Source organism: Hippocampus bargibanti, linkage group LG04 (assembly GCF_051943395.1).
Source record: "Hippocampus bargibanti isolate YZ-2025 linkage group LG04, ASM5194339v1, whole genome shotgun sequence".
NCBI classification, from domain to species: domain Eukaryota; kingdom Metazoa; phylum Chordata; class Actinopteri; order Syngnathiformes; family Syngnathidae; genus Hippocampus; species Hippocampus bargibanti.
The window spans coordinates 10,287,501-10,311,799 of NC_142737.1; the positions used below are offsets into that span (position 1 = coordinate 10,287,501).

General features: G+C 40.4%; 1 protein-coding gene across 10 annotated transcripts in view; it reads right to left on the reverse strand.

The window, feature by feature from the left end:
- Positions 1-24,299, reverse strand: part of LOC148898930 (homeobox protein orthopedia B-like) — a 101,680-nt gene that overhangs the window by 3 nt on the left and 77,378 nt on the right. For 3 of the 10 annotated variants that reach the window (XM_088993932.1, XM_088993933.1, XM_088993934.1), the window contains 3 exons: positions 9,238-9,411; positions 3,891-4,312; positions 1-1,150 (listed from right to left, as the gene is read on the reverse strand). The exon at positions 1-1,150 is cut by the window's left edge and continues 3 nt beyond it. In XM_088993932.1, coding sequence (XP_088850058.1) covers positions 647-1,150; positions 3,891-4,312; positions 9,238-9,328 — 1,017 coding nt within the window. In that variant the 5' untranslated portion in view covers positions 9,329-9,411 and the 3' untranslated portion in view covers positions 1-646. Of the gene's footprint in view, positions 1,151-3,890; positions 4,313-4,576; positions 4,964-5,741; positions 5,969-9,237; positions 9,427-18,557; positions 18,740-24,299 lie in introns of those variants that run through there. The other 7 variants (XM_088993929.1, XM_088993931.1, XM_088993930.1 and 4 more) reach the window with 6 other exon arrangements.

Below are 24,299 nucleotides of genomic sequence, written 5' to 3' on the forward strand. Positions count from 1 at the left end.
ATTGAACCAGAGATATTTGGACATTCTTTAAAATTACTTTTATTTGTTGTTGTTGTCGTTTTTTAATTGGTATACAAACCTGTCAATGTGATGCATTTCAATGTAAGATCAAACATTTAATAAGAAATGCGTCAAGTAATATATCACATACAATAAGTTAAAACATGTCACACAAGAATGTTGTATTTTTTCTACACAAAAAAACCCTTAACAGGTCTAGACTGAAAGATCACTGGATAGTATAAGTGTGTGAGTGTGCAGTATCCCCTTGTTGAAAATCCCCACGCATGCACAATGCATGCCCACCCCTCGCAACCGTCCACAAAAAAAAAAAAACACAAAAAAACAAAAAAAATGTATAGTTCAGAAATTACCTTTCGACATAACACAAGTTCACTTGAACACAACATTACAAGTGCTGCAAGAGGCACTGGGGGTGGGGGTGGGGGTGGAGGGATAATAATTTTGATTCCCCGGAAAATCATGACGGAAAGATTTTTTTTTTTTTTGTGGTGGCTTGTCCCAGTGGGTTCCAGTGTCTAATTTGGGGGCGATGGACAAGAGACTCAGCGTAGAGGTTATGATGGTAAAGTGGAGAGGAGGGCAGGGGGCAGGGGTCTGCGTGTTTGGGCCTTTGTACAAGTCACTAAGTGAAGCTCATGGACACTGTGTGCTCGAGTGCCTTGCGCCGGAGGGACGCGATGCTGGTCCCTCTCCACATGTCACTGTCCGGGGAGCTACACAGCTGCGGGGAGCCCGATACGTTCGTGGGGCCGGAGAGCGACGCCGACATGCTGGGGAAAGGCGACTGGTAGAGGTGCGACTGCAGGCCGGAGCCGTTGGACGAGAGGCCGTTGGACAGCCCCATGGAGTTGGGCGGCGGCCCGTGGCCCAGGCTGCACTGCGACAGCGACTGCGCCATGCCCGGCGGCTGGCGCCCGAGCGCCGGCGGCAGCTGGAGCTGAGACACGCCAGGCATGCCCGTGGCCCAGCGCGAGTCGTTGGCGTGGAACGAGCAAAGGCTGTTCTCCATGGCGGCCGCTGAAAACTGCGGCAGGCCCGGCGTGGGCAGCAACGTGCCCGGGGCGCGGAACACGTTGGTGGTCTTCTTCCTCTTCTTCCATTTGGCGCGCCGGTTCTGGAACCAAACCTGCGGGGCCCAACGGACAGCGAGCCGTCACATCCGCCTCTTTTCAACAGCGCCACACGTTGAAAATCGCCATTTACTTTGGGGACCACCGATATTTACGTTTTGACGAGTCTTGCGTTCGGGATCCATACGTGCACACACACACATATACATACATACATACACACTTAAACATATATATATATATATATATATATATATATATATATATATATATATATATATATATATATATATACACTATATACATACATATATATATATATATATATATATATATATATATATACACACATATATATATATATATATATATATATATATATATATATATATATATATATATATATATATATATATATATATATATATATATATACACACACACACACACTATACTGTATCTAGTGTATCATTATCGTGTATCTAGTGTCAATACGTCGAGACTAACTGATACTAAATTTGATATCATTGTTTACTGCTACTGTTTTTTTTCAAATACCTTGCAAAAGATTGAATGTTGTCATTTCTTTATCCATCCATCCATCAAGCAAGGTTCGTGTAAAATATGATGCAGTCTTTATCTCGAGGGAATAAATAATCAAACGATGTGGTGCGTGTTAATAGTCCACAAAATTGCAGTACGTCCTTTCAAAAAATACTGATAGGAAGAAGAATTGCACATTCAAGCAACTCATGGGGCTTGCCAGCAAACTGAATATTAAACCATCCATGTAAATACGCGATTGCTGAAATAAAAATATATTTATATATATCATTGCTATGTATATTTGTTAAGGATTGGTAAGGAGTGTGCTGTCACATTATAGACAGAAAACACGTCACTATACCCACCGTGGTAAGCCACGTTCATATTTTAACGTCACACTAAAGTCGGAAATAACATGTACAGTGTATTCATTTATCGATTACTTGATGACAATGCATTTTAAATTAATACAACAGCAAAACTACTTTTGCCTTTCAAAGTGACCTTGAGGTGGGGGCAATAAATAAATCATATTGTTGATCTATTTTTATTTTGTTTATTTATTTTTTCAGGCGTTTGTGAAGGCCTCCTAAAATGTCACGTTCACGTTTCCGGTTTTACAAAAACAAAACAATAATACCAACCTAACCCACGTTTAGCTATGGGCGGTTTACGCATCCAGAACACCCTCCCCGAAAGAAGTAAAATAAAATAAAACATGCGTGGTTTTCGTGTAGATTTCATCCCGCTCGGCTGTGATAAACTCGCTCTCATTCCACGCAGCGACGCGTGAAGGCACCAGCCGAGGCCATTACACGAGGAGGAGAAAGCAAATGCAATCCCTCACCCCCCCCCCACACAACCTCACCTGCTATTTTCAAAAAGAGAAGATATTCTTCTCGGGTTCTATTAAGAGCTTCATGATGGAATATTTGAGGACGACCCACGTGATCTGGTCGAGGTGACTCCTTTTATCGACTTTTATCGCTTCGGTGGGATCATTTGCATGCGGTTCCACATGGCTGATGAAAAACACGTTGGACGTGATAATAAATAAGACTGGAAAGTGATATTCAAGACAATATTGTGCTTTTATAAATAATCACGTGTGACAAGACAAATTCCCTGTTCTTTCTTACTTTATTATTATTTTGACGATCCAGTTTGTTTTAATATTTAAGCGGCGGCGAAATCAGTCGTTTTTATCGAGTGCGTGCTTATGGGACAGTTATGCTCATACACACACACACACACACACACACACACACACACACACACACACACACACACACACACACACACACACACACACACACACACACACACACACACACACACACACACATCACCCCTTCATAATTTGTAAAATACAGGCCATTTCTTCGGACATTAACTATTTTTTTGGGGGTGGCGGGGGTTGCAATGTTGAATAGTTAGCTATTTTTATTTCAAATTTCCCCATTGTGGGACTATGAAAGGCTTTATTTTATTATCTTTATCACTTCGTTTTATTCCAATGGGGGGAAATTCCCTTTCACGTTCTGAGAAATGAAATTAAACTGAAGACTGCACATTAAAAGTAGATATAAATTAATCCGTTTTTTTCGGGTTGGCAAATATATAGTGGAAATAGAAAAGCGTTGCTTAATTAAATACGAACGAATTTAATCGAAGTACTAACAAGAATTTTGAGAACGCTTTCGAGTTGGTGAACAAAAAAAATTGATTTTTTTTTTGCAACGAACGATTTAAATTTAATGTAATAAATTTTTTTTATCGCAATTTACATTTTATTTATATTCCGACAAATGTAACCATAATAAGAGTATTTTTTTCTGCCCCGCCCCTCTCTTTCCTACGTGTGTGGTGTGATTTTAGCATTGGACTATTTGCAGCGTTGTTTCAGCACAACGGACAGCGACACAAAATAACTTTTTTTCAATTCGGAATCAGAAAGCCTTAAATAGTCCCATAATGGGGAAATTTTCAAACTACGGCAGCAAAATTGAAAGGGGTGGGGGGGGGTGAAAAGATAAAAACAAAAAGGCTGCATTTAAACGTTTTATGGTGTTCTCATGAACTAATTTGACGAATTTCAGGGCTATTTAGTCAGTCTCGCATATCATTTAAAGCACAATACAAGACATGTGTACAGTGAATATTATTGCGCAATGTGTCGCTAAACATGACACGTGAAATTTGCATTGATGAAGGATCCGTTTTTAACCCTGCATCATTTGAGAGGCTTACCTGGACTCTGGACTCGGTCAGGCCGATCCTCAGGGCCAGTTCCTCTCTCATGAAGATGTCCGGGTAGTGGGTCTTGGCGAAGCTGCGCTCCAGTTCGTTGAGCTGCGCCGGCGTGAAGCGGGTTCGGTGCCGTTTTTGTTTCTGCTGACTGGCTTGCCCGCCCGAACTCTGCTGTGGTTGCTGCTGCTGTTGTTGTTGCTGCTGCTGCTGTTGTTGCTTCTCCGGCTCTTTCCCGTTCACCGGCATACCGGCAGAGTTGGATCCCACGGTGGCGATGTCTTCGCCGGGCAAGAGAGTGGCTCCTTCCACGGAGTCCGAACCGGGGGCCATGTCTCCCGGATGGCCCTGGTCGGGCACCCCGCCGCCGAGGCGACACTTGAGAGCTTCTCGGTGTCCCAGCAACTCTGCGGCATCTTTCATCCCTGAGAAGAATAAAAAATAATGTCAATGCATTTTAAAGCAAAAAAAAAAACACACCGATGCAACTAAAATCATAACCAAAATAATAAATTAACTTAATTTAGCTGGTTGTCCTAATCACATTTATACTGTCAAATGATTCCTAATTCTACAAAAACACTTACACTTAATTAAATACAGCCTCAATTGACCCCCCCCCATACACACATGCACACACAGACGCAGGCACACACACAAGGTGAAATAAATAAGAAGTTAAGTCTTACAGTGGAGTTTAGCTCCCGGGTTGAGAGCCGAGAACTCACCGAGCCGAGCATCCAGGAGGTCGGCGTGGGAGAGCATCGCGTAGCGCTCCAGGGTGAAAAAGGGTCCGGGCAAAACGCTCTTACTAACTTCGGGGGCAATTTAAGGGGCATAGATGTTGTAAATGAAGGAAAATTCGCTTTGTGCTTAAAAAAGGAGGTCTCTTGCATTATAATGGCCCTTAGAAGGGCTGGGAGGCGCTTATTAGTGGAGCCCAGCCGTCACCTTCCTCAAATAAGAACCAATCAGAGGCAAGGATTGGACCCAACCGACACCCCCAAACATCCAGACCCCCACCCACCTTTCTTGTTGTGTGTGTGTGTGTGTGTGTGTGTGTGTGTGTGTGTGTGTGTGTGTGTGTGTGTGTGTGTGTGTGTGTGTGTGTGTGTGTGCGCGCGCGTGTGTGTGTGTGTTTTAAAGCCCCGCACGACGACCACCAGACCCAACCCGCACCCGTAAAAAAAAAAAAAAAAAAAACTACAATTTAATCCTGCCATACCATCCTCTGATTTATTATCTTTTTCATGCTCAAATTATTCCACGTTAAAACGTCTTAATGTGTTTGTTTAATCTGCGCGAGGGATGCGGGACACCTGCTTGCGAAATGAACACACGCGTGAAATGTTGCACTTGGAAAAAAAATAAAAGAGAGCCGAATTAATGTCAAATTGCAAAATAAATGCACTACGGTGAATACACGCGTAATATCGATAACAAATAACAACCTCTGATGCGATTTTAAAAATTCAAAGTGCGGGAATGCAAATGAGCCAGATGATTTCTTCTCCTTTTTTTTTACAAAACAAAACAAATATGCGTCCTGGTCTCGACTGGCAGGTGATTTGTGGAGACAAATGGAGGAAATAAATAAATAAATAAATAAATAAAGGAGTACAGATGGATCGCAGCTCCCGTTTAGTGATCGGACCGCTTTAACTCCCATCGACTTTTCATCAAGGCGTTGGCAATTAGAGCCATTTAGGCCCGCTTTGCTTGGAACTAAATCAGACGTGCAGGAGTGTAAACGCTTGCCCCAGTCTTACAAAGGAGGGGGGGCGTCCATAAGAAGGACTGTTACACAATTAAAAAGAAAGGGGACAAGCATTGATGTGAAAGTCGTCTGCTCACCGAGGCTGCTTGGCACGTGGGGGATTTTAAATATTTTGTATTTTGGGGGTCAGGGTGGAGCAAGAGGGGAATCGGGTGTTTTTTTTTTCTTCCCGGGGCAGATGTTCGGGTTGAGGCCGTAGAATGGAGATGCACAGACCGGGATTTGACAAAGGACGCGACCGAGCGAGGAGCCCTTTTCTCTATCTCTCTGGAACCTCCACATGGTGCTCGTCTTTGTACTCAACCTGTCGGGATGCAAAGAAGAAAGACATAGAGTGTGTGTGTGTGTGTGTGTGTGGGGGGGGGGGGGGGGGGGTTGGACACAAGCAAATGGACCGGTACGTGCAGCGGATGGAGAGGAATCCAGAATTTCATCATCATCTTCATCATCATTATTATCATCATCATCATCATCATCATCAGCAGCAGCAGCAGCAGCAGCACGAGGCGGCACGGATTTAGTGAGGGTCGAGGAGGAAAAGGATTTTGAGGCCAAGTTTGTTTATGATGATATTGTGGCAACTAGTATTATTACTATTAGATGAGCCTTTATTTGTCTCACAGTGGACAAATTTCCCAATTTACTAATTTCCTAAAATACAAATTACATTAATAAAATGATCAAATGTAATAATTTACAAATTATAATTATTATTGTTATTAAGCGTATTATTATTATTATTATTATTACTAGATAAGATGAACCTTTATTTGTCTCACAGTGGACACATTTATTAATTTACAAATTATTCAATTTAATAAATCAAATTATCAAATGTAATAATTTTCACATTAATCTTCTTTTTCTTATTATTATTGGTGACAATGTAATGAAATGGGTCCGAAGTGTATTAAAATCCGGCGTGGTGATGATTTAAATTAACCATTTGCATTTTACGTATATATATATATATTTTTTTCTTCTTCAATATAGCACATTGATTTCCTTATTTAACATAATTACACTGGGTGTGTATTAGAATAAAACTATAGCTAACTAACAATTTAGTACAACAGCAATGATAATAACAAATGAACAATAACTAATAACAATAACAATAATAACAACAACGACAATAATAATAACACTAACAATAATAATAATAATCGAGCAAAGCGACCATGTCCATCATTGTTAAAGCAGGTCCATATGGTCTTATAATTTTCCAATGTAGGTCCAATAAATTAATATACGAAGACAACAGTAATGACAATAAATGGATATTTCTGTTTTAAGAGGATAATAAATGTAATAAAGATCATGACAATGCTAATAGTGTGATTGCCACTTTATGGGGCACTCTGTTAAATATTTAAAATCATTTCACATCAATTCTGTGTGGGTAATTTGACGTTTTTTTTCATCTGCATTATTATCACACAGGAGTAAAATAAAAAAAAAACAGTAATTAAGAATAGCATATAAATGGCTTCATGTTTGATATGTATTTTGAGCGATGCTCGCCAAAAATGGAGAGCGAATATGGCTGTTTTGTTGTAGTCGTAGAAGGCAAAGTAATCAGGAGGAATCTGTTGTGCTGTTCGCTCCTGCGACTCTTGCCTTTATTGGCGTAATAAGAGCGAGACACTTGTACGGGCTCTATGTCTCACTCAGCTTCACTAACTGGACCACATCAATCTTTCTGCCTTGCAGTGGAAACACTCGCGCACAATCCGAGCGGGTTAATGCGGCGCATCTGAGTGCAAGCGGGGCTGTTTACACACCAAGATACACACTTTGAATCAACACACGACAAAAAAAATCAGCAACAAGATCACGATTTCTGTCTTGTGAGCCATTTTCGTTGTGGTCACCTCGACTAAGTTCCAACAACTGCCCCCCAAAAAACAAACAAAAAAAAAAAAAACAAATTCATTTTTTCCCAGCAGTGAGCTCACGCTTCCTGTGTTGTGTGCCATTTTTGTTTTGGTCACCTTTGCTAAGTTCCATACAATGTGCAAAAAACAAAAAAACAAAAAAAAATTAATTTGCAATTAAATAATTTTTCAGCATGTTGTGCGCCATTTTGGTTTTGGTCACCTCCACAACGTTCCATCAACTAAAAAAACCAACAACCACAAATGCAATTTTTTTTACCAGCAATGAGATCACGATTGCCGTGTTGTGCACCATTTTTGTTTTGGTCAGCTTGATTACGTTTCATCGTTTGTGGAAAAAAAAATCAACAAATGCATTTTTTCCCAGCAATGAGATCACACTTCCCATGTTGTGTTCCGTTGTTTTTTTGGTCACCTCGACTAAGTTACATCCACTGCGGAAAAAAAACCTTTTTTTCAGCAATGAGATCATCATTTTCGTGTTGTGCGCCATTTTTTTGTTTTCGTCACCAAGACTAAGTCAATCCACAGCGCAAGAAAAAAAGAAGAAAAAAAGACGTATAAACACGTATAAACGCGGGACTATAGATGCAGTATTTTGATTGTATTAAGCCGAACACTTTTGAGGCATACACTCGCTGGAGGGGGTAAATCGATGTTCCATTTTATACAGAAATGGTTGAAATGGCATGTGTGTGTGTGTGTGTGTGTGTGTGTGTGTGTGTGTGTGTGTGTGTGTGTGTGTGTGTGTGTGTGTGTGTGTGTGTGTGTGTGTGTGTTTGAAGACGGTCCAATGAGTACATCCAACCGCCGCCCCCTTCCACTCCTCATGACAGGCTTCCCTCTCGGCCATCCAGTTTGGCTGCACCACGGCGTGCATGCCGAGCCCCAATTAGGCCCGCAGCCCCTCGCCTGCTCCCCGGTACTGCGTGATCTCTTGCACATGGCGGTAATCACAGGCTCCAAATAAAATAATCAGCAAAGAAGAGCCATTTCCTTAATGATGAAGAGGAGGAGTGTGGCACGCAGAGGCTGAATTGTGGCGGGCGTGCATGTGCGTGTGTGGCAGAGGGATTATTTAAAAAATGGGGGGGGGGGGGGGTGAGTCATTAGGCCACAATAGTAGGTTCACTTGCAGCACCGCTTAAACAATAACGCTGAGTTATTAAACGAATCAAAAATAGAGGTGTAACAATTATTCCATAACTAATAATAAAAAAAAATCCAGATCTTCAAAACTTCGGTTTCTCCCAATAATTCTTTAAGAATCATAAAAGCAGTCTGATCACTTTGATATTTTATTATGACTTTTGTTGTTTTATTTTTTTTTCTAAATAAATCTGTCTACATTTTTTTCAAACAATTTTCCCATGCATTTTTCTTATATGTTACTAGATTAGACCAGGAACTGAAAAGAGGAACTTACATTATATTCAAGGAAGGCTGGACATGTCACTTAATGTGCATTTAACACCAATGTAAATGTTCCGTAATATATTTTCTTTTTTGTAATTTCTGAGATACTTTTAAAGTGTCGTCATTTGACATATAAAAGCTTGCAATGGATTAGCCTTTATTAGTCTCGCAGTGGCGACATTTACATTTCACAGCAGCAAAGTGATGAAAGTATATAAGAGGAAAGGGAAGTTAGAAGTAGACAAACAAAATACAGGACCTGTTGTAAAGGCTGCCACTCTCGCGGTGCCATCTTGAAGTCCAACGTAAATCCGCTTCAATTCCAAGTCGTGGCAGTTCCACATTCGCATTGGCACTGCTTTCTTCTCATAGCGGGCTCCTCAAGCCATGCATTATCCATCCGCAGACTGTCCAACAGCACCGGACCTTTCCGCTGAACAGAATGAGGCTGTGAAAAGATTGCCCATCACAGGAGCAAAAAAGCACAATCGTCCCAGAGCTGTCCAGCAATAACTGTCAAATGGCATGCACCGACATTCCTGCCAATCAAAAACAGTGCTGGCATATTCGTTGCTGCTAAAAAGGTGCAATGGTTCAGGACATGCAGTCTCCTCCTTGATGAATATAGCGGCCCAAAAATGCTGAAAAACAATCAATTGCAGAATATGAATTTCGATAAACGACCTCTCCTGCCGAAACCAACTCTAAATTCCTCGATCCCTCTATATTTTAAGAGGCTTGCGGGCTTGAGAGGGCCAATCCCATCTGTCTTTGGCCAGTAGGCGAGGGACACCCTGAACCAGTTGACAGCAGACAAACAATCATGTATAGACCTCCTTTCTCTGACCCCAACAAATACCATAAATATTCATCAGGAGAAAAATATCAACATCTGATTCCCCGCCTGACTCTGCGGCATCCCTTTTTGCACGTCTCATGCACACTGTGAAAAATCTAAATAACAAGCAACAGCCTTCATTCATCAGGACACGAGATGATTCCCGGAATATAGATGCATATTTTATTCATATGCGTGACATCTTGAGAGCGTATCTTGAAATGTCACTTTTTTTTCTCCATTAAAAACAACACAAAATGACTTTCAATCTGTTTCTCTTATTTTGAAACGTCCACATTTTCAACGTATTAAAGGCTCAAAAGGCCAACAGTCAAACACACCCCAGCACGAATATATGGTGACATCCTGTTGTCGTTTCTAACATCCACGGAAGCTTTGCTTGCTTAAACCCCCACCCCCATTCATCATCTCGCTAGTGCATTTGAATGTTCTTTTTTTGTCACTCCGCGTTGTTATGAAAATACATCTAATTGATTGACCGTCTTTAATTACATTTGAAAGAGAGGCTAAATATTAAATTGAAGGCTGGGGGATGATGGAGGGGGATGGTCAGAGAATTAACAATGCCTTAATATCAAATATAGAATTAACTTTAAAATTCTTCTTTCTACATTTAAAGCTATCCATAACCTTCCCCCCATACCTATCTGACCTTCTTCAAATTTCGATTCCCTCTCGTTCCCTCAGATCCTCTTCCTCCCTCCACCTTTGTGTGCCTCCCTGCCCGTCTCAGCACGATGGGGGACAGAGCTTTCAGCTGCTCTGCCCCCAAACTCTGGAACTCACTTCCTCCCAACATTTGTAACATCGATTCTCTTCCCACCTTCAAATCCCATCTTAAAACCCACCTATTTAAAATTGCGTTTTCTGTGTAGTTCTTTCTCGTTTCTATTTATAATTGTATTTTATTTATTGTATTGTATTTGTAATTATATTTTATTTATTATAGAATCTATGCTTGTCTGTGACTGTAAAGTGTCCTTGAGAGCTTTGAAAGGCGCTTAAAATGAAATGTATTATTATTATTATCATTATTATTATATAGTGCCTCTAAAGATGGAGGACACTGATTTGCTGTGGCGACCCCTTGAAGGGAAAAGCCGAAAGAAAAAGAAGAAGTTGTTTATCTCCCATTCTTTGACTTTCCCTCTCGTTCTTCTCCAGCTTTTAACCCATTTACTGCCAGACGTGTAAAAATGTGTCCACTCCAGTGGCAGAGTTTTTGTCATTGTCACTTGAATTCCAGGACCCACAGGATATTGAGTTTTAGGACTACATAAACATTCAATGGAGCGTAAGAAACCTTAGACTCTCTTCATTCATAAGAAAAAAATGAGTTAATTCCTAAATTATATGGGTCTGCAGTTATATGACCTTGAAATGGAGGCAGTTGTCTAAAATACAATGCAATACATACATATTGATTTATAAGGCGCTTTAACAACACCTGAAGCTGGAACAAAGCGCTAATATGGAAAAAAGGGAAATGGTGCCCCCTTGTGGAAAAACAAACATTGCTAGAGGCGATGGCCAGCGCTTTGACAGCCAAGCATGAATTAAAAAACTAAACCCGAACAAATGTGGGAATGGCGCTCTACGTCATATTTTCAATATGCAAATTTCCCCATTGTGTGACAATTAAAGGCTTTCTGATTCTGAATTCCCGAATACATTTGTGAATGGCAGTGAATGAAGTGAAAAGAAGGGGTGTAACCAGCGCCAATATTTAGTCATTGGTTGGCATGACAACAAAAATAGAATTTATTTGGGCTTGTTGTTTTGTAAAGGCGTTTAATGTTTTTATGTGAACCTTCATATTTATGTTTTTCTTATTTAACAAAAATGTCTTACTTAGAAATTAACTCTTTTTTTTTTTGAAGAAAGAAGAGAGTCTAAGGCAGACATGGGCAAATTACGGCCTGCGGGCCACATCCTGCCCTTTGTACGTCCCGGTCCGGCCCGCGTGAGGCCAAATCATAAACAACATAAATTAACCGAAAAAAATTGTAATTTTCATTTTGAAATTTTATTTTGAAAAGCGCTACGTTACTATACATGCACGACGTAGACTCTACGCGAGAGTTCGCCAGGTTACGCGAGAGTTCGGCAGGTTATTACCCTCAAGATGTCGGCACACCCCAAGAAAAGAAATCTTGATAACGAATGCTATATTTTCAACAAGACATGGACTGCCGAATATTTCTTGACAGAAATTAAAGGTAAAGCAATGTGCTTAGTCTGTGGTACACAGGTTGCTGTGTTTAAAGAATATAATTTGAATCGCCACTACACGACCAAGCGTGAAGATAAATACAGAAATCTGTCTGGTGAAGAGTGTGCAAACCCAACAACAAAACTTCACACTCCCAGAGAACCTTCGACTCGAAGGTTTCTGACGCTGAATTGAATGTTTATGTAGTCCGACAACTCAATGTTCTGTGGGTACTGGAATTTGATTGAAAACGACAAAAACCCTGGCACTGGAGTGGATAAATGTTTGCACATTGTCTGTCAGTGAATGAGTTAAAACAAATGACTCAGACTCAAATTTGGTTGTATAAAAATGATGCCTGGGACCACTCCAGATACAAGCATAGTCCAGAAAAGATTTCAACTCTTATCTCAAGTCCCCTGCAATACAGCACCGGAACGACATGACTGCAGCGTGAGATTGACTCGGCATCCATTTGTTGTCTACTGTGTGTTTGTTCTCGTGGCAAACACGACACCGAGAAAGGGGAGGACTTGGGTCAGCGATGTCTCTGAGTGGCTTGAAATTAGAAACATGTGCAGGCAATTATCAAACGGCGGCAAAGCCACGTCATGCAATTGAATGGCTCAACAAATCAAAGAATAAATGGGATCACTCTCTTTGACCTTGCCCCAACTTCATCTACCCCCTCTGATACTTCTCGCTGTTCGACTCTTTCTCACTTGTACACCCGCACACACACCCACACAAAACCGCGGTTTGTATTTTGAAGCTCCATGTGTTTCATAATCGGGAGCGTGGCTACAACATCCTGGAGTTTTCGGTACCGTCAGCATCCATTGTCTTTCTCATCCTTTCCTGGTCTCCTCCCTCTCCCTCACTTTCCTCTCCACTGCCACTTTCCTGCTGCACCTCTGCTAAAACACGGTCGCACTACCCCTCCCAAGATTAATTGATCATCAATTTAGCTCTAATTTGGACCAAGTCAGCTGGTAAATGGGGCAGTTTTCCCTGATTGTTTGTGAAATGTGTGCAAGTACATTGATAAATTTGGATTATTTATCAATTACAAGCAAATGAAGTAAATCTATTGAATAAATTCCAGCCTGATTGCCGTAATAGAGTTTGAAAATATGGCTATTGATAATGATTCCGGGCTAATAGTCTTTTCCGGCGGCGGTTGCCGGCTTGTCGGAATGACAACACAAAACTCATTTTTCACAGAATCAGCTGAGTGAGTGCGAGGTTGATCTTTCATTAATCAGTCACATTATGGAGCTGATACGGCGTAATGTGCCACGCTTCCCTCACAAAAGACTCCGACGCTTTGTCATATTTTATGTCAATTACCAGTCATTTTGTTGTGTTCCATCAAGCCACCTTGTAATAGTTAACATATGCTAAGGTAAAGCCACCCCCCTCGCACCCCATACCGTCCCGCCCTCCGGGAGCTCCGTCGGACGAGTTTGGGAGAGACAGCGGGCGCTCTTAATTTCTTATTTTCCTGGCCACGGGCTCTTATGGGAAGGGTGGAGCGGCGCCTTTTTAAATGGACCTGCCATCATGTTTTCCCAACACTAATGGAAACGCAGCTTTGTGGAAAATAGGAGGGAGAAAATTGGAAATAGGTTAGATGGGGCTGGGTGTGAAGGGGGCTTCAGTACACAATGACAGGTGATAGAACCAGAAAGAGTATTTGCACATAAACGTACAAATTAGCATTGACACTCTCTCGCTGTGTCTAACTATTAAGAGCATTGATTGATTGATTTAGATTTTGTCGACCATTTATACCGAAATTGTCACAGAAGAGAAATGTATCACAGATAAAGCACAGGGAAGGTGGCCTCGCATTGCAAGTTGGCGAGAAGCGACATCACAATGTCAGCATCCCTTCCACTAGGGGGCGCCAGCGCATTACAGGGGGAGGTGCAGCAGCTTGAGAAAAACAACAATAAAATGAATTTTTGTGAAGCTGCTATGCTAACTTTGGTCCAGATCAGGATCTTGAATTGGTCTACTGAAAAAGTTCAGTCAAACCTCGGTTTTCGAACGTCTCGCTTCCCAACCAATTGATTTTTTCACCAAAAATATCATTTTCTCAACCAAACTGAGCACACCTGAATGCACCACTCGACTTTCCGCCGCTTCCTGATACGTCACTTGCTTGTGTCACTCATTGTGACCGACGCATTTTCCTCATGTAGCGTTCCATTGTGAGCAGGCGTGTTTGAATTGTTCAATCATGATAATAAATAAATAAATAAATAAATAAATAAATAAATAAATAGACAAATGAATGAATGAATACACGAATGAATGAATGAATACAAACAGACATTGAGTACATTGATTATAATGGGAAATGTTTCGGTTTTCAAACAGGTTTCTGGAACGGATTGTTGGATTGGATTGGATTGGATTGGATTTGCCTTTATTCATCTCACAGTGGAGAAATTTACATTTCACAGCAGCAAAGTTATGAAAGTTATGGTCCACAACTGGGTTTGACTGTACTTAACTCATTCACTGTTATTCCCAAATTTATCCGGGAAGTGAAAAAATATGACATGAAGTGCCATTCCCGAATTTGACCCACAGAAAAACATATCCTGTGACTGTAAAGTGACCTTGACAGTTTTGAAAGGCGCTTATAAAAGAAATGTATCATTATTATTATTTTGGTTTTTCGTGTGGGGGGATAAAGCGCTGGCCAGACCTCTTATAATGTTTTCCCTTCCAGAAGGGGGCATCATTTTTCCTTTTGTATGCGCTTCGTTCTAGCTTCCGATGTTGTTAAAGCGCTTTATAAACCAATATTGCATTGTAGTTTGGTCAGCCACCCTCATTTCATGCTCATATATCTCCAGGCATATAATATACTATCATTTAGTAATGAACTCAATCTTTCTGATGAAAGGAGAGAGTTCAAGGTTTCTTATGCAGCACTGAATGTTTATGTAGTCCTAAAATGTAATATTCTGTGGGTCCTGCAATTTGACGGAAAATGACAAAACCCTGGAACTGGAGTGGACACATTTTTGCACATCGTCTGGCAGTGAATGAGTTAACGATCAGTGGATGGAATCTAATGAGCAAAATTGGGTAAACTGGTCTATTTTTAAAATAATTGAGAGTATAATAGAACAAAAACAGGGAAACACATTTGAACCATAGGCATGGTCATATCATAGAAATTTAAAGAACTTGATGATGTTTTAGTATATACTGTATACCAGTGACGTGCAGTCAGTGGAGGCAGGTGAGGCAGTGCCTCACCTGTCATCATGGAAAGCTGTCATGGAAATATCAAATGAAAAAATAAATTAAACAGTTAGAGGTATTTAGTGATTTGTACTTCAAAGTTCTTGTCCATTTAACTTCACCGCTTTAGGATTTTTTTCAAAATCGCTGAATTTTCACATTTACCGTTCAAATACTAAGTAGAGATGAGCGGTGACGTCATTGATGACGTCAGTGCCTCACCAGCCATGAACCTCACCGCACGTCACTGCTGTATACACTGTTTGCAGGGCCCTCTGTAACATTTTTAACCAATTGAACCGTCTGTTTGAAAATTTGAAAAAGAACATAAGTGGGGGAAAAACGTTTGAGCCTATCCAAGCGTGCACATAAATGTGCCCCTTTTTTCTCCATTTGTCACAATGGAAAATTACTGACAGAATGAAATTAAATTATATGAATTAATATTTATTGTATTGTATTGTATTGTATTGAAGTTGGTGATTCAAAGAAAATGGTCCCCGTCCTACTTTCATGTATACTGAAGGTCGTTATCATGTTGAAACCTCGGTCGTCACCAGTCTGAGCAATGGCGGAGAAGTGAAATGATTGTGATTTGGAATCAATGATAAGAAGCATTGACGTCGCAGCAGCAGCAGCAGCCATTGGAAGCGACTTAATGATCAGCATTTAGGGCGGGCAGATAAAGCACCGCGCTGCGGATCCAACACAGGGGCCAAGTGCAGGTGAATTAACCCGGTCCACATCTAATATGCCGGTGTCAGCTCTGGTTAGCGTGCGGCTACACCGCACCCTGTATTGGCAGTGGCACGGCATCCAACATCGGCTTCCCTCCATATGCCAGCAGGCAGCTATCTATAATCGATGGCCACTTTTAATTGGGTGGCCTGTCTGTCGGTACGCACGGGATGGGGGCGTGGGGGTGTAGGTTGAGCACCACTGTATATATTTACCCCACTGTGGAGAAATACCGTAGGTTGACCTCTCTGGAAAAAGCCAATCAGAGCTTGGTGCTGTTGCATGGCAGACAGTTCTAATTGAATAATTTCACACGGTGACCCTCGATAAACACCCAGGACCCGCGTGCTGTAACAGGCATGAAATGATATAGATTGGAATATAAATGAGTTTACACATCAGTCAGAGTTACGGGCCATTCACGGGGGTGTCATTTAGAATATTTTCATTTTACACAGGATGAAGACCTGCTTAAATTAAATACTTTTTTTAAAGCATGTCTGTTTAGGATTGATCTATGTTTTTTTTATGATTATTAATATTTAGAGTTAAAAGTGCAAGCTCAAAAGTCAGTTTCAGACTCAACACGAGTGTGTTTTTGGTAAGATGTTTACAAAACTACTTGAATCACCAAACTTGCTCTCGAAGAGAGACACACACCTGACCTGAAATATATATTTTTTGTAATACCACTGCATATTTATGTACTGTGTTTTCCGGTGTATAATGCCTATAGCCCTCGTTTTCTTCAAAAGATGACCCTGCGTCTTATACAGAGATGCGCCTTATATGTAAAGTGAAGGCGACAGAAAGTGCTTAAGAATGAATGACTCTGTGTCTTTGTGTTGTCATATCATTTGTTATTTAGTTTTTTTTACTTCCAGATGGTGATGCAAGAGTTGCTGCCTTCCAACAGCTTCTGTATTTTGTTTTTCTACTTCTTTCTTTCCTTTCTTCTTCCTTTCATAACTTTGCTGCTGTGAAGTGTAAATTTCTCCACTGCGAGATTAATAAAGGCAAATCCAATCCAATCCAATATTGAGCCACGACAGGTCTCGCAACTACTGTCAGCAGCCACCAATTACATTTTCACCCTGTAGAAGAAGTAGTGCGTAACCCCAACCTCTACCGTAGCGCCTTATAATGTGGTGAGCCTTATATTTGGAAAGATTTTATATATTTATGTATTATATTTGCAAAACTTATTTCATTTATTGAAGGTGCGCCTTATATTCCGGTGCGGTTTATACACTGGAAAATACGGTATTTCACTCCATATTTGTTTTTCTCCATTTGAACCCATGTTGACTTAACGACATAGCAAATGTTTTCATTTTCTCTTCATAAATTATTGCCAAGATATTGGACAAAAACCCAGACAATTTGAAATCTAGGTGTAAAAGTCAAGGCCCGGGGGCTAAATCTGGCCTGCCACATCATTTTATTCGGGCCGCGAAAGCAAATCAAACTTGTGAAATTCCATGATGCGTCCGAAAGTTCTAAACAAAATTTCAAATTGTCCCATGTAAACCACAATAACAGTCATTATTATTTAATTTAAAACAGATTATTTTCTTACAGACAGTGTATTTTAGGTGTTCAATTACCTGACATGTTTCGGCGTATACTTCCGCCTTCGTTAGAGTGGACGAGGCGGAAGTATACGCAGAAACATGTCAGGTAATTGAACACCTACAATACACCCTCTGTAAGAAAACAATCTGTTTTAAATGAGATAACAAGTAGACAGGATGAACTTAATACAACTAGTCATTATTATTTACTTCAAAATACGATAAATTGATGTTTCATTTTAAAGCGTCTCATTTGAAGTTGACATTAACATCCGCTCAAGGGAACGGCGATGAAAATTAGCTTAATTTAGCTAACTTGGGCTTCATTTCTAAATGTGTATTGTTGTTTTTTTATACGGAAAAAATGTTTCTTTCCACTAATCAGATTCATAGTGCTGATGTACAAGAATTACGCAGGTTTCAAATACTTTTATTTCTCTGGCTCAAAACGATTAAAGTTACCTTGTAGGCAAATTAAACAGATATTACATGTGTGCTAGCTGCATTTTTTTTTAAAGCAAGGTTGAGTTGGGAGGGTTGCCCACGTAGCGTTGTGAGGAGAAAGGCTGCACAGGAACCAGAGACAAGAGCCACCAGTGGACATGCTGCTTTTTTTGCCGCAGCTGCTAATTGATATTGAGCGCGCTGCTGGTGAGGAGCGAGCAGGGCCACTGCTGGCTAATCTATGCTTTAATCAGCGTGTGTAATGAGAGTGGCGGGACGCTCCCACAGAAGAGAGACTTACAAGCAGCGTCTGTCAGCATCCGGAAGAAAATATTGGGTCCAACTCTTGAGTGATTATTAACTGGTGTTTGTGATTTTTTTTAAAACCTCCATCAGGAGTGGTTGTACAAAGTTCATCCTGTCTACTTGATATGTAATTTAAAGCAGATTCTTTACTTACAGACAGTGTATTATAGGTGTTCAAATACCTGACATGTTTCGGCGTACACTTCCGCCTTCGTCAGAGTGTCACGGATGTTGTTGTGACGCGCCAAAGAAGAAAACAAAAACCCATCAGGAGGTAGAAGGTGGGAGCTGTCCTTCAAAACACCTGATGGGACTTGCGGAAGATCTCCAAGGTGTTTCGATGTTGTGCATTCACAGGAAAAATCTGGCGCCAAGAATGAAGGAAAAATCATAATGTGGGCAAATTATTATAAGTAAATTCACTCAAATGCCATTTTGTGGCCTCAAAGTGTGAGGTGATATATGCATAATATGTACGTGAAAGAATACGTGGCATACCTGTCAACCTTGGCTAATAGCTGCCCTTATAAATGATTACAATTCCTGTATAAAAGTTGTCGTGAATGCAGACAGCTTACCGCGCATGTCCACATTATGCTTTTATCAATTCTACCGTACGCATTGCTAAAAACACATATACGATTGAGGATTATTTTTGCTGGTTTGCCGTGACAATAGTAGCGATCGGCGGCAGCATTGTTGTTAGCTAGATTTGAGCCAAAATGGTCTTTGTAAGATCGGTTCCAAATTTAAAAAAAACATTTTCCTGTATTGACGTTTATGATGTGGTCACAAGGTGGGCAGAAAGTACATGTGAACTTTGCTTTCGCCGCAAGCTAGGTATTAACCCATATTGGACAACTCGGAAAGCCACTTGGGTTAACCAGCTCTAAAATGATCATATAGTGAAAAATAGAATTGTTTTTCTCTCTCTTCTTGTTTGTGACATTGCCCCTAGTGTGTTAAATTAGCAGTTGATTGAAGGTCTAGAATTGCCGTGTGATCTAAGATAACGTTAGCTTTGAATTTGGTTAGCATACTTGTTTGACCAAATTATATGTGTGTAAACATTTGGATGTTTAACTACAACACAAAGTTGAATTGTTGTGTTTTATGTGTATTTTGTGTATTTTAAAATAAAAGTGAAGTGGGAGTGACAAATACATTGAAATAAGATAGCGTTAACTATTAACTCATTAACTGCAGGACGTGCCAAAATGTTTCTGTCATTTTCACTCAAATTCCAGGACCCACATAATATTGCGTTTTAGGACTACATAAACATACAATGCAGCGTAAAAGAAACCAGAGACTCTCCTGTTTCATCAGGAACACACAGTTAATTCCTAAAGTATATGGTTCTGCAGTTATCTGATCATGAAATGAGGGCGGCTGTCATAAATACAATGCAAAACATACATATTAGTTTATATCAGGGGTCTCAAACTCAATTGACCTGAGGGCCGCTGGAGGCAGAGTCTGGGTGAGGCTGGGTCGCATCAGGATTTCCACAAGAAAAGCACAGATAAAACATTCCAATGTTCTCAAAATCTTTATTTTTAACACACAAAAAACGAATTAAATGAATAAATGGAAAAATGAATAAAAATAAATTAACCAGTAATAAATAAATGAAATAATTATAATGATCATAAGGCAGATACAGATGACTGAAAAAAACACAGGAAAACTAATTATTTTAATAGTTTCAAATGTCTATATTCACAGTTCTTTAACCTTTAACTTTCTTCACATAAAGAAAATATTGAACATGAACTGTCCTACACACTCTCTTGCCTACTTGTTCAGCTCCACACACAAGTTTCATTCATATCAATCATGCGGGCCGCACTAACATTAATCTTTCATATCAAGGCGGGCCGCAAAATATTCTTTCGGGGGCCGCAGTTGGCCCGCGGGACGCGACTTTGACACCACTGGTTTATATAGTGCTTTGACAACAGCTGAAGCTGCAACAAAGCACTAACAATGCGGAAAAAGTGAAATGCTGCCCCCTCGTGGAAGGGAAAAACTTTACCAGAGGTCTGGCTAGCGCTTATCAGCACTCCCGCAAGAAAAACCAAAACCAAATAAATTCGGGAATGGCAGTGAATGAGTTTAATAAGCCTAAGAAAGAGATCAAGAACCATTATACTTTTAGTAAGTTTTGTTTTGAGTCGGTTCAGTTGCTTTTAATATGTATGGAAGGGCTTAACAACACAAACGTTTTTTTTGTCTCTGTTTATCACAAATCTTCACTGGGTGCCATTGGATCTGCAATATAAATACTCACTGTAGATAAATCAAGTAACCAACACTAGTTGCAGATGTGTAAATGATCGTAATACTGCCACTCTCTGATAGCGCCTAAAGAAATTGTTAGCGTTTGCGGGTGTACCTAATGAAGTGTCCAGTGATTAAACCTTATTTATTGCTTTACAAGTTAATGTCAGAGCACGATCAGCGCTCGTTGGGGGTAAAGTTAATTATCAAATGAGAGAACGCTATTGTAACGGAACAACACGTACCAAAGGAGGGGGATGAAGGCTTGGGGGGTGGCGGGTGGGGGATAAGCGGGGGGGAAAAGGAGGCGAGGGGTATTGCGCACGTGTCGACCGCAGACTGAATAGCAAGCGGAACATTAGCAGAGGTGTGTGTGGGAACACTGTCAGACAATTAACAGGCTTTCACAGATGACACACACACACACACACACACACACACACACACACACACACACACACACACACACACACACACACACACACACACACACACACACACACACACACACACACACACACACACACACACACACACACACGCACACACACGCACACACACACGCCACCCTGTCCACCGCACACATACTCGGTTATGCATACTTTAAACAGGAGAGTGTATATAAAACGAATGGCCACTAATTACAAAATGGAGCCGAAATAATTGCTCCCGTCGACGTGTAAAGCGGGTTATTTAATTGCCAACTAGGATTTCAATTAACACGTTACACAATGTCATATGATCAGCATACTGTACATGTATAAGTTTGGGAAAGCAGTATTCAACGAAAGAATGTGTGGCAAGAGATGATTAACTGCCAGACAATATCCAAAAATGTGTCCACTCCAGTGCCAGGGTTTTTGTCATTGTCAGTCGAATTAAAGGACCCACAGAATATTGCGTTTTAGGACTTTATAAACAGTGTAAGAAACCTTGGACTCTCTTCCTTCATCAGAAAAAAATGAGTTAATTCCTAAATTATATGAGTCTGTAGTTATATGACCTTGAAATGGGGGCGGCCGTCTAAAATACAATGCAATATATACATATTGGTTTATAAAGCACTTTAACAACAGCTGAAGCGGAAACAAAACGCGAACATGGAAACAAGATAAATGCTGCTTTTTTGTAGAAAGGAAAAAACATTGCCAGAGGCAATGGCCAGCGCTTTATTGGCACCCAAACAAGAAAAAACAAAATCTGAACGAAATTCGTGAATGGCGCGCTACGTCATATTATCAATTCCCGAATAAATTTGTGAATGGCAGTGAAAGAGTTAAGACTATCTGATGGGGGAACGTTTTTTTTTGTTCTTTGTTTTTATATTCTTGGTTAGGATTGGCTCAATGAGAGGGAGACAGGTCCATCCAAATGTCACCCTATTTTACTTTATTTACATTTTAGTAATTTAATTTAATATCTTTTTTTAATTGATATTTTATGTCCCAAGTGGATGCCATTCAAACTCTGCCTTTTCCTGCAGTGCTTGACTACAATTTAAACGACATCACAATTTTGAGCTGTACTTGACTTAAAACAGTGAAAATACAATCGTGGTGTTTTGGTGGATGGGAAGGATGGACGAATCGTGGTTCCTCCTGACAGAAGAGGAGCACACCTCCGTCCTCTCTCGACCTGGTCCATTTCCTGTCCCCGGTGCCAACATTTTTGTCTCTCTCATCAATCACAACCTGTTAGTGTGTGCGCACGTGTGAAAGTACACACAGTCTTATCCTATAACAAAACAGACACCGTGGATCAAGTCGCCAGTTGTTGCAAAATGAGATATCCACAAAAAAATGACAAGCCCTCCAACTAAGTGATTGATAGCTAAAACTAGAAGGACGTAATGGCCCTTCTTAAAGGTGAGGAGGCATCTACTTGGATGCTTAGCAAAGTAATCACATGACTCACCATGAAAATATATATGAGTGATGGAACCCGAAGACTATTTTTACGACGAGTCATCCAAAAATGAGCAAATTTAATGACTAAGCATAAAAATAGGAGGCCTATTTCAGCTTTAATATATTTCAACCAAGTTTTACACGTTTTAATCAAATATACTGAATGATGGTATGAAAAATGGGGACAACACCTCCTTCCTAGGCTATGTTCACATAGCAGGGCATGACAGCCAATTCAGATTTTTGTGTAAATTTCCTCTTCTTATGTAATTGTTCACACCCATATCTGCAATGAACATTCACAGTCAAGGCTCATGGGGTATATATCATCATATATCCTCATGATTTGAAAAGAAACAAATACCGTATTTTCCGGTGGATAAGGCGCACCCAAAAGCCTTGATTTTTTTCAAGCGATGGCCCTGCGCCTTATACGCAGGTACACCTTATATGTGAAGTACAGTGATACCTTGGCTTACGAACTTAATTGGTTCCCAGAGAGAGTGTGTAAGGCGAAAGGTGTGCATTCCAAAAATTAATTTCCCATAGGAAACCATTAAAATGAGAATAATATGTTCCCAGGTCCCCATAAAACATAATTTTCTACTTTCTAATTTTCTAAGCCTTAAAATGACACCAAAATATACCTTATTTTATGTATAATAAATGTGCTATGGTATTATAATTAAATAAATAAACTGTACTATATAATAAAGTCATTTTATTTACCTTTGCGATAGTCGTTGATGGCTTGATGGAATTGAGTGGGCGGTTTCCACAGCATTAAACACTTCATGAGGAACGTAACTTTCTTCTTTCAGCATCTTGAGGAATGATCCCTTGTAGGTGCTTTCTCTGTGATATTTTTTTCTAGTTCCTCATCAATTGTGTTCTGTTTAGCTGGGTTGATAGCTTTTTGCATCAAGTGTACAGATGGCTTGTGCGGGTTGTTTGTGGAGCCTTTTAACCTTGCAGTCTACTCTGCCTTTGAACTATCAAAGGTGAAACTCTCTCACTGTCTTCTGCCTGTCTCTTTAATGTTTAAACCACCTCCCCTCACTGCTGCGTTCTTGGCCAATCATGTGGCTTTAACTGTAGACTGGGGGGCCGGGAATAGAGGACAAAAACAGTCAGCTGCCATTTTGTTGTTAGAAGAACGGGCTCGTTCACGAACGACACATAACTCATTGAGGCAGCTCCGTGTGTATCGCGAAAAAAGTTCGTGTGCCAAGATAAAATTTTCATAAATTTGATGTTAGTAAACCGAAAAGTTCGTAAGCCAAGGGGTTCGTAAACCGAGGTGTCACTGTACTATTAAGCCATAACCGGTATCGCAACGACTGTCAGCAGCCGCCGACTCCATCTCCCTGTAGAAGAAGTAGTGTGTAACCCCAGCCTCTACAGTAGCACCTTACAATGTGGTGCGCCTTATATAAGTAAAACTTTTATATATTTATCATTTATATTTGGAAGACATTTTTCATTCATTGAAGGCGCGCCTTATAGTCCGGTGCGCCTTATATGGAAAACGTTTGAAAACACACCATTCATTGGGAGTGCGCCTTATTCTCCAATGCGTCTCATACACCGGAAAATACAATTAAATAAATGAACCTGAAAAAAAAATCTGGTACATGTCATATATGGGCATAAATTAAAAATTAAAATCAAATTTGGCCAGGTAGGGGGCGCCATTTTGACATTTGTTGTCGACTGAAAATGATGTCACAGTGC